This window comes from Anomaloglossus baeobatrachus, chromosome 9 (genome assembly GCF_048569485.1).
Source record: "Anomaloglossus baeobatrachus isolate aAnoBae1 chromosome 9, aAnoBae1.hap1, whole genome shotgun sequence".
Lineage (NCBI taxonomy): Eukaryota > Metazoa > Chordata > Amphibia > Anura > Aromobatidae > Anomaloglossus > Anomaloglossus baeobatrachus.
This window is the reverse complement of record NC_134361.1, coordinates 150,895,549-150,919,255: the sequence shown is the minus strand read 5'-3', so window position 1 is coordinate 150,919,255 and position 23,707 is coordinate 150,895,549. Positions and strand designations below refer to the sequence as shown.

The 23,707-nt window shown below is 47.2% G+C and overlaps 1 protein-coding gene across 2 annotated transcripts in view; it reads right to left on the bottom strand.

The window, feature by feature from the left end:
- The window catches only part of FOXO4 (forkhead box O4), a 63,578-nt gene that overhangs the window by 4,040 nt on the left and 35,831 nt on the right, over positions 1-23,707 (bottom strand). For both annotated transcript variants that reach the window (XM_075324013.1, XM_075324014.1), the window contains exon 2: positions 3,565-4,629. In XM_075324013.1, the coding sequence (XP_075180128.1) occupies positions 3,571-4,629 (1,059 nt within the window). In that variant the 3' untranslated portion in view covers positions 3,565-3,570. The remainder of the gene's footprint in view (positions 1-3,564; positions 4,630-23,707) is intronic.

The following is a 23,707-nucleotide window of genomic DNA, read 5'->3' as shown; positions in this document are numbered from 1 at the left end:
ATTTGGAAGCTGTTGCTGTGACCAGACAACATGCGGTCTAAGGAACTCTCAATTGAGGTGAAGCACAACATCCTGAGGCTGAAAAAAAAGAAAAAATCCATCAGAGAGATAGCAGACATGCTTGGAGTAGCAAAATCAACAGTCGGGTACATTCTGAGAAAAAAGGAATTGACTGGTGAGCTTGGGAACTCAAAAAGGCCTGGGCATCCACGGATGACAACAGTGGTGGATGATCGCCGCATACTTTCTTTGGTGAAGAAGAACCCGTTCACAACATCAACTGAAGTCCAGAACACTCTCAGTGAAGTAGGTGTATCTGTCTCTAAGTCAACATTAAAGAGAAGACTCCATGAAAGTAAATACAAAGGGTTCACATCTAGATGCAAACCATTCATCAATTCCAAAAATAGACAGGCCAGAGTTAAATTTTCTGAAAAACACCTCATGAAGCCAGCTCAGTTCTGGAAAAGTATTCTATGGACAGATGAGACAAAGATCAACCTGTACCAGAATGATGGGAAGAAAAACGTTTGGAGAAGAAAGGGAACGGCACATGATCCAAGGCACACCACATCCTCTGTAAAACATGGTGGAGGCAACGTAATGGCATGGGCATGCATGGCTTTCAATGGCACTGGGTCACTTGTGTTTATTGATGACATAACAGCAGACAAGAGTAGCCGGATGAATTCTGAAGTGTACCGGGATATACTTTCAGCCCAGATTCAGCCAAATGCCGCAAAGTTGATCGGACGGCGCTTCATAGTACAGATGGACAATGACCCCAAGCATACAGGCAAAGCTACCCAGGAGTTCATGAGTGCAAAAAAGTGGAACATTCTGCAATGGCCAAGTCAATCACCAGATCTTAACCCAATTGAGCATGCATTTCACTTGCTCAAATCCAGACTTAAGACGGAAAGACCCACAAACAAGCAAGACCTGAAGGCTGCGGCTGTAAAGGCCTGGCAAAGCATTAAGAAGGAGGAAACCCAGCGTTTGGTGATGTCCATGGGTTCCAGACTTAAGGCAATGATTGCCTCCAAAGGATTCGCAACAAAATATTGAAAATAAAAATATTTTGTTTGGGTTTGGTTTATTTGTCCAATTACTTTTGACCTCCTAAAATGTGGAGTGTTTGTAAAGAAATGTGTACAATTCCTACAATTTCTATCAGATATTTTTGTTCAAACCTTCAAATTAAACGTTACAATCTGCACTTGAATTCTGTTGTAGAGGTTTCATTTCAAATCCAATGTGGTGGGATGCAGAGCTCAACTCGCGAAAATTGTGTCACTGTTCAAATATTTCTGGACCTAACTGCAATTGAATCAGAAGTATCAAACTGATGTACCTATGTTTTTAACCCAACATTGTCACATTCACCCACATCGGGTTTCTTTCTTTTCTTTTTTCTTTTTTTTTTTTTATATATGCTGCTAAATTTGATGGCATTGGGTGTTAAACATATATATAAATTTATCATGAAATATAATTGAATCATAAGCATTATAAACAAACTGATGTGTATGTTTTCAACCCAATTTTTTCACATTTACTCACATTGTTTCTGTATCACTTAAATGTAGAATATACAATTTCTAAAATATAATAATATAAATATACTTGTGATATATATGCACGTGTGTGTGTACATATATATAAATTCAAATTGTCTCTCCAGTAAACATATATATATATATATAACATATATATATACACACACCCCTTTCGTGGTTATATTCACGTATCATTTATTATTACATATTTTGCTATATACGGTGCCTAAAGGGTTAACTTATTCTGTCTCCTATACCATTTTCCTCCTTCTTTCATTTGCATTTTCTCAGGTGAACTCCCTTCCTGTTTTCCATACTTGTAGTGCTATATATACCTTTTGCCTCTCACATACCATGGCTTATAACTAAGGACTGGTTTTAATTTCCCCTTGTTTGTCCGAAACGCGTAAAGCCGCTTGGCAAATCACATGGCGATTTTTTTTGGATGACCTGTGTACTTTTCTTTTAAAACATTCCGAATAAAGTTCCAAGTTTTATTATTACCGCATTGGTGCTGAGTCCCATACGCTTCTTTTCTACATCTATTCTGAATTACGGACCGGCCTGTCCGGGGACTGCGGGCATCCACCTTCGCCTTGAAGACTGCATATGGGTGAGCTGAAATATCTACCAGACACGGAAAGAGACAGACAAGAAAAGACCCAGACATTCTATATTTAAAGGGAACCTGACATGTTCCCCATGCCCAACCGCCAGCATTTACATATTTATTACTAAATACCCTGCCTGACACCCAAGCACACAGTGGAAAAAAAGTCTTTATTTTTCCATGTGTTTAGGTGTCAGGCAGTATGAAGGGCTCGTTAGGCAGGGTATTTAATAATAAATATATAAATGCTGGTGGGTTTGAGGGCAGTAGGACCTGTCAGGTTCCGTTTTATACCAGGATAAAAGTGCTTCTGCCTAGTTCATGTTGTCTTAGCTGATTTAAGCTGCAAGTCTAGCAAAGAACTGTACTCGTGTGTGAGCTTCTGTGCTCCCATCGCCAATGTTTTGACACCATACAAACACTCTCCCTGTCTGGCCATTGGAGGGTAGACTAGATATGTAAAACAACGAGCCAAAAAGAACTCCTGGAAAAGGTGAAAACTCATAGGTGGGAGTACAGTTACTTTGGCTACATGTTTCTGCCCAGAGCACATGCCTTCATCAGGTCACATCTCAGGGAGCAGAGAAGCTCACACAGGAGTAAGGATCTTTGTTAGATCTCCAATTCAAATCAGCCACTAAGACAGAATGAACTAGGGAGAAGCCAGGGCTTTCAGCATAGTGATAACGATAAAAGGCAGCAAATTAAACGCGTGGTTCACTAATTAGCTATATTAGCCACATCTGTATAACGTTCAGAAACAAGGCTTCTCTCAAATACCTTGTGTTGGCAATAGTGCCTCTGAGCGGCGCTACTAAGTGACCCGCGGTCTCTGTGATCTCTGAGATCTGGTGAGGTCATGTCAACTTCCAGTTAACCCATCATCTCCGAGGTCGGCCTAAATCTCGGTGAGTGACTGGGATGTGGGCAAAGTTTCCCCGCACATCACAGCCCAGCATTGCTCCTGCTTGAAGCTATCTGTAGCGAAGGAGAGAGCGCAGAAGATGCTGGGCTGTGCTGAGTGCTGAAACGTCGCTCACAGCCCAGTCACTCGCGTACACTGGGGCCGGCCTCTGATGTCGGGTCAACTGGAGGTTGACGTGAAGTCACTGGATCTCAGAGGTCACGCGATGGGGATAAGCGGACTGCAATAGTGCCGCTCACAGGCACTATTGCCCACACAAGGTATTTAAGAGAAGCCTTGTTTCTGAACGTTATATCGATGTGGCTAGTAAAGCCAAGTAGTAAACCACTCCTTTAAAGTAATTAAGTATATTACAAAGTTCCATAACTTTATTAAGCTGGTATATAAATAAAAACGTTACTGTTTTTTTGTGACATATTGTATAGCTTTCTGGATGCAGTCAAACTGCAAACATCTATGAATAAGTTTACCTGTCTTTAACTTGGTACCCAGCTATGGTTGTTGTTCTGGTTGGTGCCAGGATGTATGGACTCAAAGTTGAAATCCAAACCACCTTCATCCATCAGCTCATTGTTAATTATGTATTCCATGTCACATTCCAAATTCTCAAGGATCATGTCCATGTCCAAATCTGTGGGAAGACGGTCTGAAGTTGTACCAAAGGAATTTGGTTTGGGTGGTGGTGGCATAGAAGAGGGTGATGAAAGCCCTATCATGGTAGGAGTGTTAGGAGGCACCAAGGTATTAAGAGAAACATTTAGCTGATCAGGCGTTCTGCCTTTACTCAGACCGCCCAGCATTAGTAGATTCGGTCCTCCGCTCTGCCCAAGCACAGGATCAACCTGTGTCATCATAACATCACTAGGCGGAGGAGAATCGGAGGTCAAGAGGGCTTCAAGAGTCTGAGGACGTTGAAAGCGTCCAGAAGGGCCTCGCACGGGAGAGGTATCAGTTGGGCCAAACAGAGAGTTACCAAAAGACAGAGTTTGAGGTGGATGCATAGAGAAATTAGGGGCTACTTGTATCAAAGGCTGTGGTGCAGGTAGTGGTGCTCCCGACGACAGCATTGTTAAACTGTCAATAAGCTCCAATTCCTCTGAGACAGTAGGGGGTACACTGTTAGAAAAGCTGAGTGAGGAGTGGAGGTCTTCATCACCAACATCATCTGGTTCTGTCAAAATAGGAGATAGACGAAGACTAAGATTACTAGCATTGGAACCTGTGCGTGGTCGAAAACTGGTCCACACATCAGGATCATCACCACTGCGTGAAGATGGGCTACCAGGCCATTTTGGGGGTTGCGAACCAGGGCTTCCTGCAGTTGATTCTCCAGAACTTTGAGCCTTTTTCTTAGAAACTTTACTTCGTACTTTTGCAAGCTTGCTGCTGTTGTCCATGGAGGCTGCTCTTCTACGTGGTGCTTTACCGCTTTTCCCACCCTCTGGATTCAGCATCCACCAGGAACTTTTACCAGTTGCTTCATTGTGCACTTTAATGAACTTGCTGTGCAGAGACAGGTTGTGACGGATTGAATTCTGTGTAAAGAAAACACAATTTACTGCAGGAAACAACAAAAGACCAAAAATGTGCAAAATGTAAAGCTACATGTGAAAAAAAAAATTATATACATTATACACACACACACACACACACACACACACACACCTATACAACTATGATGGCTAGTTTTAGAAATTTATAAAATGTAAGGCTTTAAAAGAGGATGTCTGTCCAAAGCTTAAAAACAGACATATTAATAAAGCTAATTTCCTTTACATAGAAAGATCGAGCTGCAGCGATCGTGCCGTAGTTCAGGGAATACAGCCACAGCTTTTGAAGTCAGGGAAATTGAGGAGCCGGAGGTTTGGGTTACAGACTCCACAGCCCTGCAAATGACTGACTGACCAACGAGTTCTTATTGACTAAAAATATATATTATATATATATATATATATCTATATATATTATATATACATACATACATACACACACACACGCACACACACACTTGCTAGTTACAAATAAAGGGCTTCCAAGACATGCACCATAGGGCCTTAGTATCTCCGTGTGCCATTGTTGGGCCCTGTAGCAGGGTTTCCATGGTAGGATGTTGCTATATTACACACATACCCCCCAACTTTTGAAGAACAAAAGAGGAACAAAGCAAGTGGCGTACTGCGGCAAATTCTGGCCATGCTCCTAGCCACACCCCAAACCACACCCATTTGGTAGTGAGGGATGTTCAGTAGACACACTGTTCGTTCATTCATAGCAGCCAGAACTTTCCATATTTATATAAGAGTCACTATATGACATGTTACTTTTTTGTGTCTATAAGGCTGTGTTCCCATGTTGTATAACGCTATAAACATACCGAAAAACAATTGAGAGCAGTTGGGGGGGTAACCAACAGGTTTATAGTTAGTTAATGCCAAGATTGGGACACAAGGTTGCGCCCAGGCAATACATAGTTGTAAGCGCACAGCGAAGTTAGAGGAAATGCAAAGCCACGCACAAGGGGGGACACATAGCGACGCAAAAAACATGGGCAACGGGGACTATGGTTAAAATAGTGACATGGAACGTGAAAGGTCTGAAATCACCTCACAAGCGCATGATGGTTCTGAGACATCTTAAAAGATTGAAGGTAGATATCGCACTGCTGCAGGAAACGCATTTACCACGGGAAGATTTTTTCCGAATGCAGAAATTATGGGTAGGAAAAGTAGTTGGGTCGGGCTCCCAGGGAAGGAAAGCAGGGGTCATGATTCTATTAAACAAACATTTCAACCATACAATAACTTCCCAAGATAGCGACGAGGAAGGTAGATATGTCCATATAAAATTAAAACAGCCCGCAGGGAGAGTTTAGCATACACAACATATATGCCCCCAACAATGAACAGAATTCGTTTTTCAAACTCATCACAAGTAAAGTGGGAATGGACACAGAACGGAACAAAATAGTGGGAGGGGATTTCAATGCGGTGGTCTCAGGGGAAGAAGATAGGACACATAACAGGGGTCAAGGTGGGCAGACAAGAACGACAAAAGGCTTGATAGCTAGGCTGCTGGAAGACACTAATCTGAAAGACAGTTGGAGGCTACAGCACCCATATGACCGTGAATTCACTCACTATTCACATCCGCATGACGCATGGTCAAGAATTGATTATATTCTGGTTGACCAATCATTTTTGAGTAGGGTCAAAGATGTAGAGCAGGGGTGGGGAACCTTTTTTCTGTCGGGGGCCATTTGGAAATTTCTACCAACCTTCGGGGGCCGCACAAAATTTAAATGACCCTGCTATATTGGGTGAAGCAATTAATTGGCTGGGGGCACAGACACCACACGCGGGGCTGGGGGCACAGACACCACACGCGGGGCTGGGGGCACAGACACCACACGCGGGGCTGGAGGCACAGACACCACTGGAGGGAGGCACAGACATCACTGGGGGGGAGACACAGACATCACTGGGGGGGAGGCACAGACATCACTGGGGGGGAGGCACAGATATCACTGGGGGGAGGCACAGACATCACTGGGGAGGGAGGCACAGACATCACTGGGGGGGGCACAGACATCACTGGGGGGGAGGCACAGACATCACTGGGGGGAGGCACAGACATCACTGGGGGGAGGCACAGACATCACTGGGGGGAGGCACAGACATCACTGGGGGGGAGGCACAGACATCACTGGGGGGGAGGCACAGACATCACTGGGGGTGAGGCACAGACATCACTGGGGGGGAGGCACAGACATCACTGGGGGGGAGGCACAGACATCACTGGGGGGGAGGCACAGACATCACTGGGGGGAGGCTGCACACAGGGCTGGTGGGGGCTGCACACAGGACTGGGGGGGGCTGCACACAGGACTGGGGGGGGCTGCACACAGGACTGGGGGGGGCTGCACACAGGACGGGGGGGCTGCACACAGGACATTGGGGGGCACACTGCGCTGAGAGTTTCATGCAACTCTGGGGGAGAAGGTTTACAGAACTGGTGTGGGGAGGCACAAAGCATTGGGCAGGGCACATAGCAGCAGAGGGTCGGCGCTGGACTCACAGCAGCATTGCATTCACATCACCGGAGTGCAGGAGCCGGACACACTGCATCAGAAGGAGAAGGCAGGCACTGATCTCCGGAGGGCAGGGGGCGGACACACAAGGCTGGAAGCTGTGAGGCTGCTGTGGACCCGCCCACAATTGGCACTGGCCGACGGGAGAACACATTGCAGCACAAACAGCAATGTGTGGATTTAAAGGGCCGGCGGCAGCAAGACCGCGGTGACAGCACCAGCACTGCCTCCCCCGGGAATCTGCCCGGGGGCCACATAAAAGGTCATGGCGGGCCGCATGCGGCCTGCGGGCCGGAGGTTCCCCACCCCTGATGTAGAGATTGAGAACATTATGATATCGGACCACAGCCCGGTGACCTTAGAAATAAATGACACAGTTCAGAGGGGATCGGACTATTTGTGGAGTGTTCCCGTCCTTTTTACTTAGGGATACGGACTTTGTTAAAATACTGAAGGGCTGGTGGGAAGAGTATAGCAACACTAATAGTGAACATGAGACGGATGTAATAATATTTTGGGAAGCGGTAAAAGCAGTGCTGAGAGGGAGGCTAATGGGGTATACTGCTACAATCAAGAGACATACACATGCACAATACCAAGAAGCTAGTGACACGCTTAGAGAAAAATATATGAAATATTTGGAAACTATGTCCCAAAAAGCAAAAGAGGAATGGAAGGGGGCGAAACAAGAGTTCGAGCTTTGGGCAGGAAAAAGGGAAGAGCTAGTACGGTCACAAATGGAGGTTGACCTGCACAGGTACGGCAATAAAGCAGGGAAATTACTGGCCAATTTGGTTAAGGGAAGGCGACCAATGACTTCAATAAAATATTGGGTGGCACTGAAATATCGAGTCACCTCAACACGGCATATATAAAACTCATACCTAAGGGAGAGAAAAACCTAGATAATCCAGCAAATTATAGACCGATCTCTTTGATCAACCAGGACCTAAAACTACTGGCCAAATTGATGGCCAACAGACTGGCGGAGATATTGCTGAGAGTAATCTCTCAGGCCCAATCAGGGTTTGTAAAGGGGAGATCGGCGGTGACCAATATAAAAAAAACCATGCTAGTAATGGATGCTAATGGGCACGGACAACCACAGAAGGGGGCATTTCCAGCCATGATCACATTAGATGCAGAAAAAGCATTTCATAATGTAAAAGTGGTCATGGCTGGAAACAGTAATGGATGAAGTAGGCATTCAGGGAGCATTTAGAACATTCATTACAGTATTATATGCAAATCCTAAAGCCAGGGTGGCGACACCAGGATTTCTGTCGAGACCTTTCTCATTGACTAAAGGGACTAGACAGGGGTGCCCACTGTCCCCCCTCCTGTTCAACCTGGTGATTGAGCCCCTATCAAGAATGCTGAATGAGGGAAGTTGCTTTGAAGGTATCAACATTGGAGGGGAGGTGCTACGGTCAGCCCTGTTTGCGGACGACATTATATTGTTTATGAATAAACCCCAGAAGGAACTCCCAATGACATTGCAACGGATAGAGGAATTCGGAAACTTGGCAGGTTTCAAATTAAATAAGGCAAAATGTGAAATATTGTTTCTACACCAACAGAGCACAGCGGTGTTGGCAGCTCAGGGAATAGGAGACAATGTTCATGGGATACCAATAGCGAGAACCCACGTTAAATATCTGGGAATCCAAGTGGGACGCCAACCTGTATCGATATATGAGCTAAATTTTAAACCACTGATAACGAAAATAGAACGGGAATTGAAGATGTGGGAGGGGCTTCCATTATCACTACTGGGTAGGAACCATCTTCTAAAAATGATGAGTTTCACAAAACTAATATATCCAATGCAGACTATCCCTATATTATTAAAACACACAAACGTAAAGAGGCTGAACAAGGCGTTTTCGACCTTCTTGTGGAGGGGGAAAAGGCCAAGAATAAAAGCTGAGAAATTAAAGGGATGGTTCACCCATTTTTTTTATTTTCTGTAGGAGTTCTACTTACCTTTCTAGGCGTTTTCTCCATTGGCTTCTGTTTCCAGTTCTGGCACTGAGCGGCGCTATCCTGCACGCTCAGTGCCTGTCACATGACCCCCTGGAGCTGTGGCCGCCAGCATCCTCTGACGTCCCGGCATTTCCGGGCTCTCAAACTCGTCGGGTACGTCAGAGGAGGCTGGCACCACTCAGATTGAGTGACAGGGCTGTGGGCGGTGACTACCGCACATCACAGCCCAGCATCGAGGGGAGGAGCCGGAGGACGTCAGTGTGGAGCCGGCAAAGCGTCCTGCAGATGGTGAGGCACGGGGAGCCAGTGTGCAGTACAGGGGGGGGGGGTTCTTCAGCTGAATCCCCCCCTGCACGTAAGTTTCTGATCACACTCTTCACCCGCCCGCTCTGCTGCGATGTCAGGAGAGTGGCCGGTGTCGGGAAGTGTGATCATCTGCTCCTCCCAGCAGCACTGCAGGACGCAGCAAGACACTGACAGGCATGTCACCGCTGTGCTCTGCCATCTGTCCTGCTGCATGGGACCAACTGTCTGCACCACAAGTCACAGAGTGGAGACAGTTGGTGACAGAGCACCTCTGCCCCCCCTTCTTTCCCCACTCTCTTCTCTCCCCCCACTCTTCCCCCTCTTCTCTGCCCCCCTCTTATCCCTCTCCTCTCCCCTCTCTTTTGCCTCGCTCTCTTCCCCCCCTCGCTCTCTTCCCCCCCCTCGCTCTCTTTCCCCCCCGCGCTCTCTTTTCCTCCCCACTGTATATACGCACACACACTGTATATACACGCACACATACACACACACTGTATATACGCGCACACACACACACTGTATATATACACACACACTGTATATACACACACACACACTGTATATACACACACACACACACACTGTATATACACACACACTGTATATACGCGCACACACACTGTATATACACACACACTGTATATACGCGCACACACACACACTGTATATACACACACACACACTGTATATACACACACACTGTATATACGCACACACACACTGTATATACGCATACACACACACACTGTATATACGCGCACACACACACACACTGTATATACGCGCACAGACACTTTCTTCCCCTGGCTGTGCAGAGCTGCTGCTGTCTCTGTGATTTCTCTCAGTGCATCCACTGGGAAGAGGCAGGGAGGAGGGTTTGGGTGGAGAGCAGAGTGGGTGTATTAGACACGATGGGTGTGTTAGATAAGCTAGACACCGCCCTAGAGCCACAAAGAATTCTGGGACTTGTAGGAACTGAACACAGGAAGTCAGAGGAGAGATTAACCCCATCAGAGCTGGAGCCAGCAATGAGCATGTGCTGCTGGTGCACAATAAAAGGTAATTTTGCTGAAAAAACATAATAGATGTGTTGAGGGGCACATATTAGCAAGATTTATCAGAAAAAAAAAAATCAGTTTTGGTAACTGGACAACTTGATAAAATAACTTGATGATAAAATGACAAAATGTGGCGTTGTTGGGTGTTCTTCGTGTGGGCTAGACAGGAGGAAAAGTGTGCTAAGTTGTTGGGGGGGTTATTTTAGAATAGAAGAAAGACGAAACATAGTTAAGGGGGGAAACAAGGGAAACGGGAGGAATAGTTAATTGACAATAACCTGTTAATGGAAATAGTGAATTTATACTTGCTATATTGTTTCATAAGATGTAATGCACATGAAAATTTGGAATAAAATTAGGTTTAAAAAAAAAAAATAAGCACAATAAAAATTACATTATTCTTTTTTTTTAATTATTTTTAGTAATTTTATTAGAAGAAACCACATTTTTTCCTTTCCTTCTAGAATACCGGACCAAGAGATGCCTTGCACTGTACAATGGAGCTCTGTGTCCTGTGTAATCAGAGGCTGCAATGCAGGTTCATCTCTATAAAATCTTCCCTGCTGGTGGCTCAACAGCTAGGACAGGATAGGCTGCTGTTATGTGTTTGAAAGTTCCTGGTTTGATTCCAAGGGGGTAGTGAAAAATAAAATTATATTCTCATTTCTTTATAGTAGTTTAATGGGAACTAAAGAATCTGACTTCTTCCTTCAGCTACATAGATACAGTATAGCTGAATAATTTACTTCTGGCTTCTCCGCCTGCAATACAGAGGTCAAGATTACCAAATCCTCCTAAGCCTCTAAATACAGGCAGTGGCTCAATGGTAGAGATGCTGCCTATGGACAAAGGGCTCACAAGCTGATGAGCTCTAGCCCTGTAGTGGGAAATTAGAGCAAATGAGAAGTTAATTTATGCACTGCACTGAGGTGAGGAGCCAAGACAATATTTGGGCATAGCGGGAGGGAGCCCTCAAATAGGGACAGTCCCACTGAATATGGGACGATTGGGAGGTATTGTCAGGTACATGGAAGTTTAATCTGTGTTCTAAAAACATGCACTTCTAGAATTGTGCAGCATCTATGGACTCAATGTATCTTTTGTAAACAGGACTAGAGCCTAGATTTATTACAATGCCAGAAGATGAAAGTCCAAACATTTCTGTATATTTTTTCCCTTTATGTGTGCAGTAACTGTAGGTTTATTCTTAAATCTAACCCCAATTACTCTACTTTCTTTCGTTGTGTGCAGTAACGTGTGGTAACTACACATAAAACACCTGTCTTTCCGGCAACTTTTTCGAATAAGCTATCGGGTATTTACACAAAATATAATACAATTTCTGGTCATTATGTAATGTTTTCACCAGTTTTCCCCTCTGCAGACTCTCTAATTCTCGCTCATAGACAGTTTGTCAGTTTTCTCTAAACCAAGCACTACATTGGGAAACTAACTGCTAAAATGCCTTCCATACCCCAAAGAGGAGATCCTGCCCCCCCATCTATGTGTAGCACATCCCTATAAGTAGGAGCAGCATGGAAAACATTGTACAGTAGTATTCAACAGTGTAGCTGTAAATCCAGCTCAGGAAGAGGAAAAAAAACAAACTGATAAGCAGCTGTTTCTTTGCCTCTGTCTCCTTTGCTTTTCTTTAGATCTTTATAGGAATCTGAGTTGAGTATCAAAGCATTTGTGCTCCCATCCTGCTATGCAACTTCTTACACCAGTCACACTACAAGGGGATCACGGAGGACAGATGCCCCCCATTTTGGCGTCAGGACACAAAAGTCTAACAATTATCCCTTATCCAGTGGATAGGTGATCCTTTCTGTAGCCTGAAATACCCCTGTAAGGCTCTGTGCGCACTGGGAAATGGAATTTTCTTGAGAAAATTCCGCATCCTCTCAAAGATTACCGCACCCGCGGTAAAAAACCGCGGGAAACCGCACCCGAAAACCGCATGCGGTTTGCCGCGGCTTTACCGCGGTATTGTTCGCAGTATTGCCGCGGTTTTGCCGCGTGCGGGTTGGGATGTGCTTTATTGCATTCAATGCAATAAAGCACATTGAAGAAAAAAAAAAATACATTTAATTCTGATAGTAGATAGACAGAAGAATAGATAGAGGGATAGATAGATAGATAGACAGACAGAGGGATAGATAGATAGAGGGATAGACAGATCGCTGCATTTCCCACGGTCGGCAGTGAGTTCACATTACCGGCCGTGGGAAATGACCGGTAATTACCTCTGCTGTCTGCTGCATTCAGCCTGTGTCTGTGACAGTCGCGGCTGGATGTCAGCAGTGCAGGACGCAGGAGCCGGAGCTGTGGATTACGCCGGAGCTTTGTTTGGGAGGGGTTAATAAAATGGTGAACGAGGCTTGTTGGTTTTATTTAAAATAAAGGATTTTTCGGTGTCTGTGTTTTTTTCACTTTACTTACGGGTTGATCATGTCAGCTGTCACATAGACGCTGCCATGATCAAGCCTGGGGTTAATGGCGGTGGTCCCCCATCACCATTAACCCCTTGTATTACCTTGTCACCACTGCTACACGGTGGCAAGAAGAGCCGAGGACACGCCGGCAGTGCCGCATAATGCATGCGACAGTGCCGGGGCAGCTGCGGCTGATATTCTCGGCTGCCGGAGGGGGAGTGAGGCGGGGGACATTACCCCTGCCCCTCTCCCTCCCCAGCCTGAGAATACCGGGCCGCCGCTGTGTGCTTACCTCGGCTGGAAGGTAAATATGCAGCGGAGCCCACGTTCTTTTTTTTCTATATTTCCGTTTTCTTTCTATGTGTATTCTATGTGTCTGTGTCTATGTGTTCTGTGTCTGTGATGTGTTCTGTGTCTGATGTGTGTGTGTTTACTCTGCACGACTTCCTGTTCCTGTAATGACATCACTTCCCTGCAAAACCGCAAGCAAGTGATGTACATTACCGGAGGTAAACCGCAAAATACCGCAGGGAATAACGCAGGAAAACGCAGTGAACCGCACAGAATTTGCTGCCTGCGTTATTCCCTGCGGGATTTCATGATTAACATTGAGTCAATGGAGTGAAATCCCGCAGCGATGTGCGGAAAAGAAGTGACATGCACTTGTTTTTGCTGCGGGATTCCCGCAGCAAAACATGCAGCTGTCAAATTCCGCCCAGTGCGCACAGGATTTTTTTTCTCCATAGGATTTGCTGGTGATTCACTGCAGAGATGTTATGAACATTTTCTGCAGCGAAACATGCAGCAAATCCGCGGCAAAATCCGCGAAAAATCCGGTAAGTGCGCACATAGCCTAAAGCTCACATTGTGTCACTGAGGTACTGGATGATAATATGCTCATTACTTCTCTGCCCAGGAACTGTACCAAGGATAGTAAAGCTACTACATTCTTAGGTGCCACCAATAAACTGCAAAGCACACTAGCTTTAATGAAAGATTCAAGGGAATCTGTCACAAGAGTTTTGCTATCACAACTGATAGCAGCATGATGTAGGGGCAGAGACCCAGATTTGAGCATACTGGGCTGCTTGCTGTCATTTTGATAAAATCAGTTTTGTCTGCTGTAGATCTAGTACCGTGTTTTTCCAAAAATAAGACACTGTCTTATATTTTTTTTGCCCCCCAAAAAAGCGCTAGGGCTTATTTTTGGAGGAGGTCTTATTCTTGGAGAAACACGGTTGGGGTAAGTTTACCCCCCAAAAAAGCAGACCCCCCACTTCCCAGGAGACTCATACTCACCAGACCAGGACGTCTGCGTGGTTCCCAGGTCCTCCTGTGATCTCCGGTCGGTGCTGCACGCCGTCCTACCCTGCTGCTAGCTGACACGCTGACACACACAGAAGATCCCAGACACACACAGCAGATCACACACACAGCAGATCTCTCACACACACACACACAGCAGATCACACACACACACACACACACAGCAGATCACACACAGACACACACACACAGCAAATCACACACAGACACACACACACTCACACACACACACACATACAGCAGATCACAGATATACACAGCAGATCACACACAGCAGATCGCAGGCACACACAGCCGATCACAGATACACACAGCCGATCACAGATACACACACAGCAGATCGCAGATATACACAGCAGATCACACACAGCAGATCTCAGGCACGCACAGCCATCACAGATACACACATCCGATCGCAGACACACACAGCAGATCACAGATACACACAGATCGCAGACACACACAGCCGATCACAGATACACACAGCAGATCGCAGGCACGCACAGCCATCACAGATACACACATCCGATCGCAGGCACACACAGCCGATCACAGATACACACAGCCGATCGCAGAAAAACACAGCCGATCACAGGCACACACACACACACACACATCACATCACATCCAGCACTTACGGCAGCAGGGAATGAGAGCAAGTCACGTGTCCGGCCGCAGGTCCTGTTCCTCACGCTGCACCGCACTGCCTCTCAGAATTCTCCCGGCAAGAAGAGATCGGTGTCACTGGATGAGGTGAGTGTGTATGCGATCCGATGTTTGCGTGTGTGTGTGTGTGATTTGTTGTTTGCGTGTGAGCCGATGTTTGTCACTTGTGTGCGATCTGATTATGTGTGCGATCCGATGTTTGTGTGAGAGATCTGGTGTGTGTGTGTGAGATCTGATTGTGTGTGTGTGTGTGTGAGCTGATGTGTGCGGGTGTGTGATCACTGCAAGTCTTCTGCTCGGCGTCTGGTGAGTGTAATTGCCGGGTGCTGCTGTGTATAATGAAGTGTCCTGCAGTATCTGTAACTTTTTTAGCTGCACGGACACTTCATTATTGATCCGGGACTAGGGCTTATTTTCGGGGGAGGGCTTATATTTAAGCCTTTCTCCAAAAATGCTGAAAATCCCTGCTAGGGCTTATTTTTGGTGGAGGTCTTATTTTTGGAAAAACACGGTAGTTCTGAGATCTGTATAACCCTGCCCACATCACTGATTGGCAGCTTTCTGTTTACACTGTGCATAGGCAGAAAGCTATGAATTAATGGTGGGGGCAGGAGTATAAAGAGCTCATGAATACAGAGAACAACATGGCAGCAGGTTTACTAGTCCTCCAGTGATCATTTTCTGCTGATAAAACAATGATTTTACCAAAATAACTTTATGCTGCTGTCAGATTAGCTGGCACAAACTTGGTGATCAATTCACTTTAATGGCAGATTACAGGCCTATGTAAAAAGAGGTTTTTGATGTTGTATTAGGGTTCGGTGACCCATATGCAGTGCTCTCTCGAGCCTTATGTCGGGAATGTCATAGAGCCATTCACTTTTATGAGGCTGACAATCACTTAGGGCTCCATATGGCCTCTGTCCCAGCAGTGTTTGTCATCTTTTTCAGATGTGCACACAAACTTGACACACTAGGTTTTTGTTTATATCTGAAAAGACTGACACAGACAGGATGGAGACCACATGAAGCCCTAAGCGACTCCGCCAACCTCATAACAATGAATGTCTCCTTAGGATCCTGTTTTTCGGGAATTCTGATGGAAACGCCAACGCAGTGCACAGCAGAAAGCACTCTGTGAGAGAGCATAGCCTAATATAGTCCCATACACAGAAATGGTCTTGTAAGCTAAGCAAGCCATTACTAACGAGGCCCTAGGGGAGGTTTATACAAAGCCACTGCCATTTTAGTTAGAGCTTCTGTTGGGAGAATTAGGTCCCTTGGTATCCAAACCAGTGCTACAGAGTCCTGGACAAGGGGCAGTGGTCAATACCCAAAATCTTTATTGTAAAGGGAGTTAAATAGGAAGAGAAGTAACTTAACCCCTTCACCACCCAGCGATTTTCCATTTTTTCCTCCCCTTCTTCCAACTCTTTTTTATTTTTCCATCAATATACCCATATGAGGGCTTGGTTTTTTTGCAGGACTATATGTGCAATTGCACAATTTATTTTTTTTTACTCAGTGTTCAGTATATGGTAAAACTGACCTGGCATTATGATTCACCAGGTCTGTACAAGTTCATAGATTCCAAACATGTAGAGTTTTACTTTTATCTAAGTAATGAAGAAAAAATTCACAGGTTAAAAAAATAAATAAATAAATAAATACTGCGCTTTCGTCATCATTTTCCAAGAACCATAGCGTTCTCATTTTTCAGGATCTGGGGCTCAGTGACGGCTTATTTTTTGCATTTCAGCTGAACTTTTTAATTATACAATTTTTGGGTAGATGTAATGTTTTGATCACCTGTTTCATCTTAATGCAATGATGCAGAGACCAAAAAGATGCAATTTTGGTGTTTTTTTTCTTGCTACGACCCCTTTACCTGACCAGATTAATTGATTTTATATTTTGATGGATTGGGCATTTTTCATTTTTTTTATATTTATAACAATGGGGCAAAAGGGGCAGGAATTGAACTTTTAGCTATGTGTTAGATTCCACGGTCAGAGTTTCACAGAGCAATCTAAAGGGTTAACAGGCATGGGTGGATCGCTAATCCACCCGCAACGGTTAGCTACACGTCTGCTGATCAGATCAGCAGACCCGTGTCAGGAAAAATGTGGGCTCACCGCATGAGCCCATATAAAAAGGAGGGATGTGACCTACGACGCATATATACACATTATAGGTTTTAAGGGGTTAAAGGGTTATTCCCATCTCCAAGATCCTATTCCAATCTGTATTAGGTGTAATAATATTAGCAAATACCTTCAATTAGAAATGTAGTATAGTTCTCCTGATTAGTTATATATCTTACCTCACATGAGGGACATTGCAGTAGCTTAGGTATCCATGGTTACGACCACTAGCAACTAACAAACTGTCACTATATGAGTGGTCATAACCATAGATACATTAAGTCCTGCAATGCCCTGCACATGAGGTAAGCGACATAGTGAATCAGAAGAGCTATACTACAGTTCTACATGAAGGCATTTGCTAATATTATTACAACTACTATATATTGAGATAAGATCTTGGAGATGGGAATACCCCTTTAATGAATGAGATCACTATATTTGTCTGATAGATGTCAATCAACCCCTGCACCTTGTCAGGATATTTGCTGACTCAACAGTCATGTTTGTTGCATCTGTATCATGGAGATTTTTGGTCCTTGAGATTATGTAGAGATATACGTGACAAATGTGAACGCTACACAACCAAACTTTTATTTTTAGGAAGTGTTGTCTCTGAAGTTCTGCATGGGTCAGATTTTTGGCCAGTAACATGAATACGTGAGTAAGCAATCTTGTGCAGTCAACCTGTCCTCAGAGTCTCCTAGATGTGTTAAAGGCTTGTCATTATTGAGACAAAGTCCAAATCATTCATAGCAGATAACTATATATTGCCCATTTGTGCAACATTTCTCTGTAAAGAAGGGAATTTTGTTTACTTACCGTAAATTCCTTTTCTTCTAGCTCCAATTGGGAGACCCAGACAATTGGGTGTATAGCTTCTGCCTCCGGAGGCCACACAAAGTATTACACTTAAAAGTGTAAAGCCCTTCCCCTTCTGCCTATACACCCCCCGTGCATCACGGGCTCCTCAGTTTTGGTGCAAAAGCAAGAAGGAGTAAAAGTTATAAATTGGTTTAAAGTAAATTCAATCCAAAGGAATTTCGGAGAACTGAAACCATTCAACATGAACAACATGTGTACACAAAGAACAACAGCCCGAAGGGAACAGGGGCGGGTGCTGGGTCTCCCAATTGGAGCTAGAAGAAAAGGAATTTACGGTAAGTAAACAAAATTCCCTTCTTCTTTGTCGCTCCATTGGGAGACCCAGACAATTGGGACGTCCAAAAGCAGTCCCTGGGTGGGTAAAATAATACCTCGTAATAGAGCCGTAAAACGGCCCTTTCCTACAGGTGGGCAACCGCCGCCTGAAGGACTCGCCTACCTAGGCTGGCATCCGCCGAAGCATAGGTATGTACCTGATAGTGTTTCGTGAACGTGTGCAGGCTCGACCAGGTAGCCGCCTGACACACCTGCTGAGCCGTAGCCTGGTGCCGCAAAGCCCAGGACGCTCCCACGGCTCTGGTAGAATGGGCTTTCAGCCCTGAGGGAACCGGAAGCCCAGAAGATCGGTAAGCTTCGAGAATTGGTTCCTTGATCCACCGAGCCAGGGTTGATTTGGAAGCTTGTGACCCTTTACGCTGGCCAGCGACAAGGACAAAGAGTGCATCCGAGCGGCGCAGGGGCGCCGTACGAGAAATGTAGAGTCTGAGTGCTCTCACCAGATCTAACAAGTGCAGATCCTTTTCACACTGGTGAACTGGATGAGGACAAAAAGAGGGTAAGGAGATATCCTGATAAAGATGAAAGGGGGATACCACCTTAGGGAGAAATTCCGGGACCGGACGCAGAACCACCTTGTCCTGGTGAAACACCAGGAAAGGGGCTTTGCATGACAGCGCCGCTAGCTCAGACACTCTCCGAAGTGATGTGACTGCTACTAGGAAGACCACTTTCTGCGAAAGGCGTGAGAGAGAAATATCCTTCATTGGCTCGAAAGGTGGTTTCTGAAGAGCCATCAGTACCCTGTTCAGATCCCAGGGTTCTAACGGCCGCTTGTAAGGAGGGACTATGTGACAAACCCCCTGCAGGAACGTGCGTACCTGTGGAAGTCTGGCCAGGCGCTTCTGAAAAAACACAGAGAGCGCTGAGACTTGTCCCTTAAGAGAGCCGAGCGACAACCCTTTTTCCAATCCTGATTGAAGGAAGGAGAGAAAAGTGGGCAAGGCAAATGGCCAGGGAGAAAAACCCTGATCAGAGCACCAAGATAGGAATATCCTCCACGTCCTGTGGTAGATCTTGGCGGACGTTGGTTTCCTAGCCTGTCTCATAGTGGCAATGACCTCTTGAGATAACCCTGAAGACGCTAGAATCCAGGACTCAATGGCCACACAGTCAGGTTGAGGGCCGCAGAATTCAGATGGAAAAACGGCCCTTGAGACAGCAAGTCTGGTCGGTCTGGTAGTGCCCACGGTTGACCCACCGTGAGATGCCACAGATCCGGGTACCACGACCTCCTTGGCCAGTCTGGAGCGACAAGGATGGCGCGGCGGCAGTCTGACCTGATCTTGCGTAACACTCTGGGCAACAGTGCCAGAGGAGGGAATACATAAGAGAGTTGAAACTGCGACCAATCCTGAACTAAGGCGTCTGCCGCCAGAGCTCTGTGATCTTGAGACCGTGCCATGAATGTTGGGACCTTGTTGTTGTGCCGTGACGCCATTAGGTCGACGTCCGGCATCCCCCAGCGGCAACAGATCTCCTGAAACACGTCCGGGTGAAGGGACCATTCCCCTGCGTCCATGCCCTGGCGACTGAGAAAGTCTGCTTCCCAGTTTTCTACGCCCGGGATGTGAACTGCGGATATGGTGGAGGCCGTGGCTTCCACCCACATCAGAATCCGCCGGACTTCCTGGAAGGCTTGCCGACTGCGTGTTCCCCCTTGGTGGTTGATGTATGCCACCGCTGTGGAGTTGTCCGACTGAATTCGGATCTGCTGGCCTTCCAGCCACGGCTGGAACGCCTTTAGGGCAAGATACACTGCCCTTATCTCCAGAACATTGATCTGAAGGGAGGACTCTGTCGGAGTCCAGGTTCCCTGAGCCCTGTGGTGGAGAAAAACCGCTCCCCACCCTGACAGGCTCGCGTCCGTCGTGACCACAGCCCATGATGGGGGAAGGAAGGATTTCCCCCTCGACAGAGAAGTGGGGAGAAGCCACCACTGAAGGGAAGCCTTGGCTGCCCGTGAAAGGGAGACGTTCCTGTCGAGGGACGTCGACTTCCTGTCCCATTTGCGGAGAATGTCCCATTGAAGAGGACGCAGATGAAACTGCGCAAAAGGAACTGCCTCCATTGCTGCTACCATCTTCCCTAGGAAGTGCATGAGGCGCCTCAGGGGGTGTGACTGACCTTGAAGGAGAGATTGCACCCCTGTCTGTAGTGAACGCTGTTTGTCCAGCGGAAGCTTCAGTATCGCTGGAAGAGTATGAAACTCCATGCCAAGATATGTCAGAGATTGGGCCGGTGTCAGATTTGACTTTGGAAAATTGATGATCCACCCGAAACTCTGGAGAGTCTCCAGAGCAAAGTTCAGGCTGTGTTGGCATGCCACTTGAGTGGGTGCCTTGACGAGCAGATCGTCTAAGTAAGGGATCACCGAGTGTCCCTGAGAGTGTAGGACTGCTACCACTGCTGCCATGACCTTGGTGAAGACCCGTGGGGCTGTCGCCAGGCCGAAAGGCAGTGCCACGAACTGAAGGTGTTCGTCTCCTATGGCGAAACGCAGGAAGCGCTGATGCTCTGGTGCAATCGGTACGTGGAGATAAGCATCTTTGATGTCGATTGATGCTAGGAAATCTCCTTGGGACATTGAGGCGATGACGGAGCGTAGCGATTCCATCCGGAACCGCCTGGTTTTTACGTGTTTGTTGAGCAGTTTTAGGTCCAGAACAGGACGGAAGGATCCGTCCTTTTTCGGTACCACAAACAAGTTGGAGTAAAAACCGTGACCCTGTTGCTGAAGAGGCACAGGGATCACCACCCCTTCCGCCTTCAGAGTGCACACCGCCTGAAGAAGAGCATCGGCTCTCTCGGGGGGCGGAGATGTTCTGAAAAAACGATTCGGAGGACGAGAGCTGAACTCTATCCTGTAACCGTGGGATAGAATGTCTCTCACCCATCGGTCTTTTACCTGTGGCAGCCAGGGGTCGCAAAAGCGGGAAAGCCTGCCACCGACCGAGGATGCGGTGTGAGGAGGCCGAAAGTCATGAGGAGGCCGCCTTGGGAGCGGTTCCTCCGGCGGTCTTTTTAGGACGTGACTTGGACCGCCATGAATCGGAGTTCCTCTGATCCTTTTGAGGCCTTTTGGACGAGGAGAACTGAGACCTGCCTGCGGGCCGAAAGGACCGAAACGTGGATTGTACCTTCCGTGGTTGAGGTCTGTTTGGTTTGGACTGGGGTAAGGATGAGTCCTTTCCCTTGGATTGTTTAATGATTTCATCCAATCGCTCACCAAACAGGCGGTCGCCAGAAAATGGCAACCCGGTCAAGAACTTTTTGGAAGCAGAGTCTGCCTTCCATTCACGTAGCCACATGGCCCTGCGGACTGCCACCGAATTGGCGGATGCTACCGCCGTACGGCTCGTAGAGTCCAGGACAGCGTTAATGGCGTAGGACGCAAACGCCGACGCCTGAGAGGTTAAGGACACCACTTGCGGGGCAGATGTACGTGTGACTGCATTAATCTGCGCATGACAAGCTGAGATAGCTTGGAGTGCCCATACGGCTGCGAATGCTGGAGCAAAAGACGCGCCGATAGCTTCATAGATGGATTTCAACCATAGTTCCATCTGTCTGTCAGTGGCATCTTTGAGTGAAGCCCCATCTTCCACTGCAACTATGGATCTAGCCGCCAGTCTGGAGACAGGAGGATCCACCTTAGGACACTGAGCCCAGCCCTTGACAACGTCAGGGGGGAAGGGATAACGTGTATCCTTAAGGCGCTTGGAAAAACGCTTATCTGGACAAGCTCGGTGTTTCTGGACTGCCTCTCTGAAGTCAGAGTGATCCAGAAACATACTCAATGTACGCTTGGGAGACCTGAAACGGAATTTCTCCTGCTGAGAAGCTGACTCCTCAATTGTAGGAGCTGGTGGAGAAATATCCAACACCTGATTGATGGTTGCTATAAGGTCATTCACTATGGCGTCACCATCAGGTGTATCCAGGTTGAGCGCGGTCTCAGGATCAGAATCCTGATCTGCTACCTCCGCTTCATCATCCAGAGAGTCCTCCTGCTGAGACCCTGAACAGTGTGATGAAGTCGAGGGAATTTCCCAGCGAGACCGCTTAGGCGGCCTGGGACTGCGGTCCATGTCAGAGACCTCACCCTGGGACCCATGGGTCACCCCAGGAGCACTTTGCAGCTCCAATTGAGGGGGGCCTGGGGTCAATGATTGAACAGTGCCCGGGGCCTGAGTCACCGGTCTGGACTGTAAGGCTTCTAGTATCCTAGCAGACCATTTATCCATACTCTCAGACAGTTTGTCAGCAAATACTGCAAACTCCGTCCCTGTCACCTGGACAGTGGTAGCAGGTGGTTTCACCTGGGCCACCAGTAGCAGAGGCTCCGGCTGAGTAAGTGCCACAGGGGCCGAGCATTGCACACAATGAGGGTCCGTGGAACCTGCCGGTAGTATAGCCGCACATGAGGTACAGGTTGCAAAGTAAGCCTGTGCTTTGGCACCCTTGCTATTTGCGGACGACATGCTGTTGTCTCCTCTGAGTACAATCCAGGAGGGTATATAGCCAAAAATCAACAGTGCGACAGTACAGTGTAAATGTATAGCATATAAGCATATATATATATATGTACACTTCGGCACTCAGTGGGGCCAGCACCTCAGGTGCTGCTTACCGACCGCTCAAAGCGGTTGTGTGATCACCAGAATCCCTGCATGGGCCTCCCAGAGCCTGTTGTCTCTCCTCTCCAGCGTTAGAAGTGCTGACAGAAATGGCTGCCGGCGTTCTGTGGAGAGGAGGGGGCCGTGGGCGTGCCCTAGAAAGTGCGGGAATCTGGAGCCCCACTGTGCTGTATGAGGGGGGAGGAGGATACAAAGTATGCTCCAACCCTCAGCACTAACGTCCTGTGCAGCGTCCCGCCCTTCCCCTGACTGGCAGGCCTGGGGGCGGGAATATGCGATACTAGGCCGCAAAAGCCGGGGACTAAAGTAATAAGCGCGGCCGGCATATAAGCGCGGCCGGCGCGGTAGTCCCCGGCGCACAAACACACCCAGCAGTGCTGCAGTGTATATGGCCACCAGCGCTCCATGCGCGGTTCCCACGGGGACACAGAGTACCTCACAGCGCGGCCGGCGCGGTAGTCCCCGGCGCACTTAACACACCCAGCAGTGCTGCAGTGTGTATGGCACCAGCGCTCTATGCGCGGTCCCCACGGGGACACAGAGTACCTCACAGTAGCAGGGCCTTGTCCCTGTCGATACTCGGCTCCTGTCCAGCAGACTCCCCAGGGGCTGCGGAGGGAGCACGGTCTCATGTGCCTGGAGACCGATTAGGATCCCACTTCATCCAGAGCCCATTAAGGGATGGGGAAGGAAAACAGCATGTGGCTCCTGCCTATGTACCCGCAATGGGTACCTCAACCTTAACAA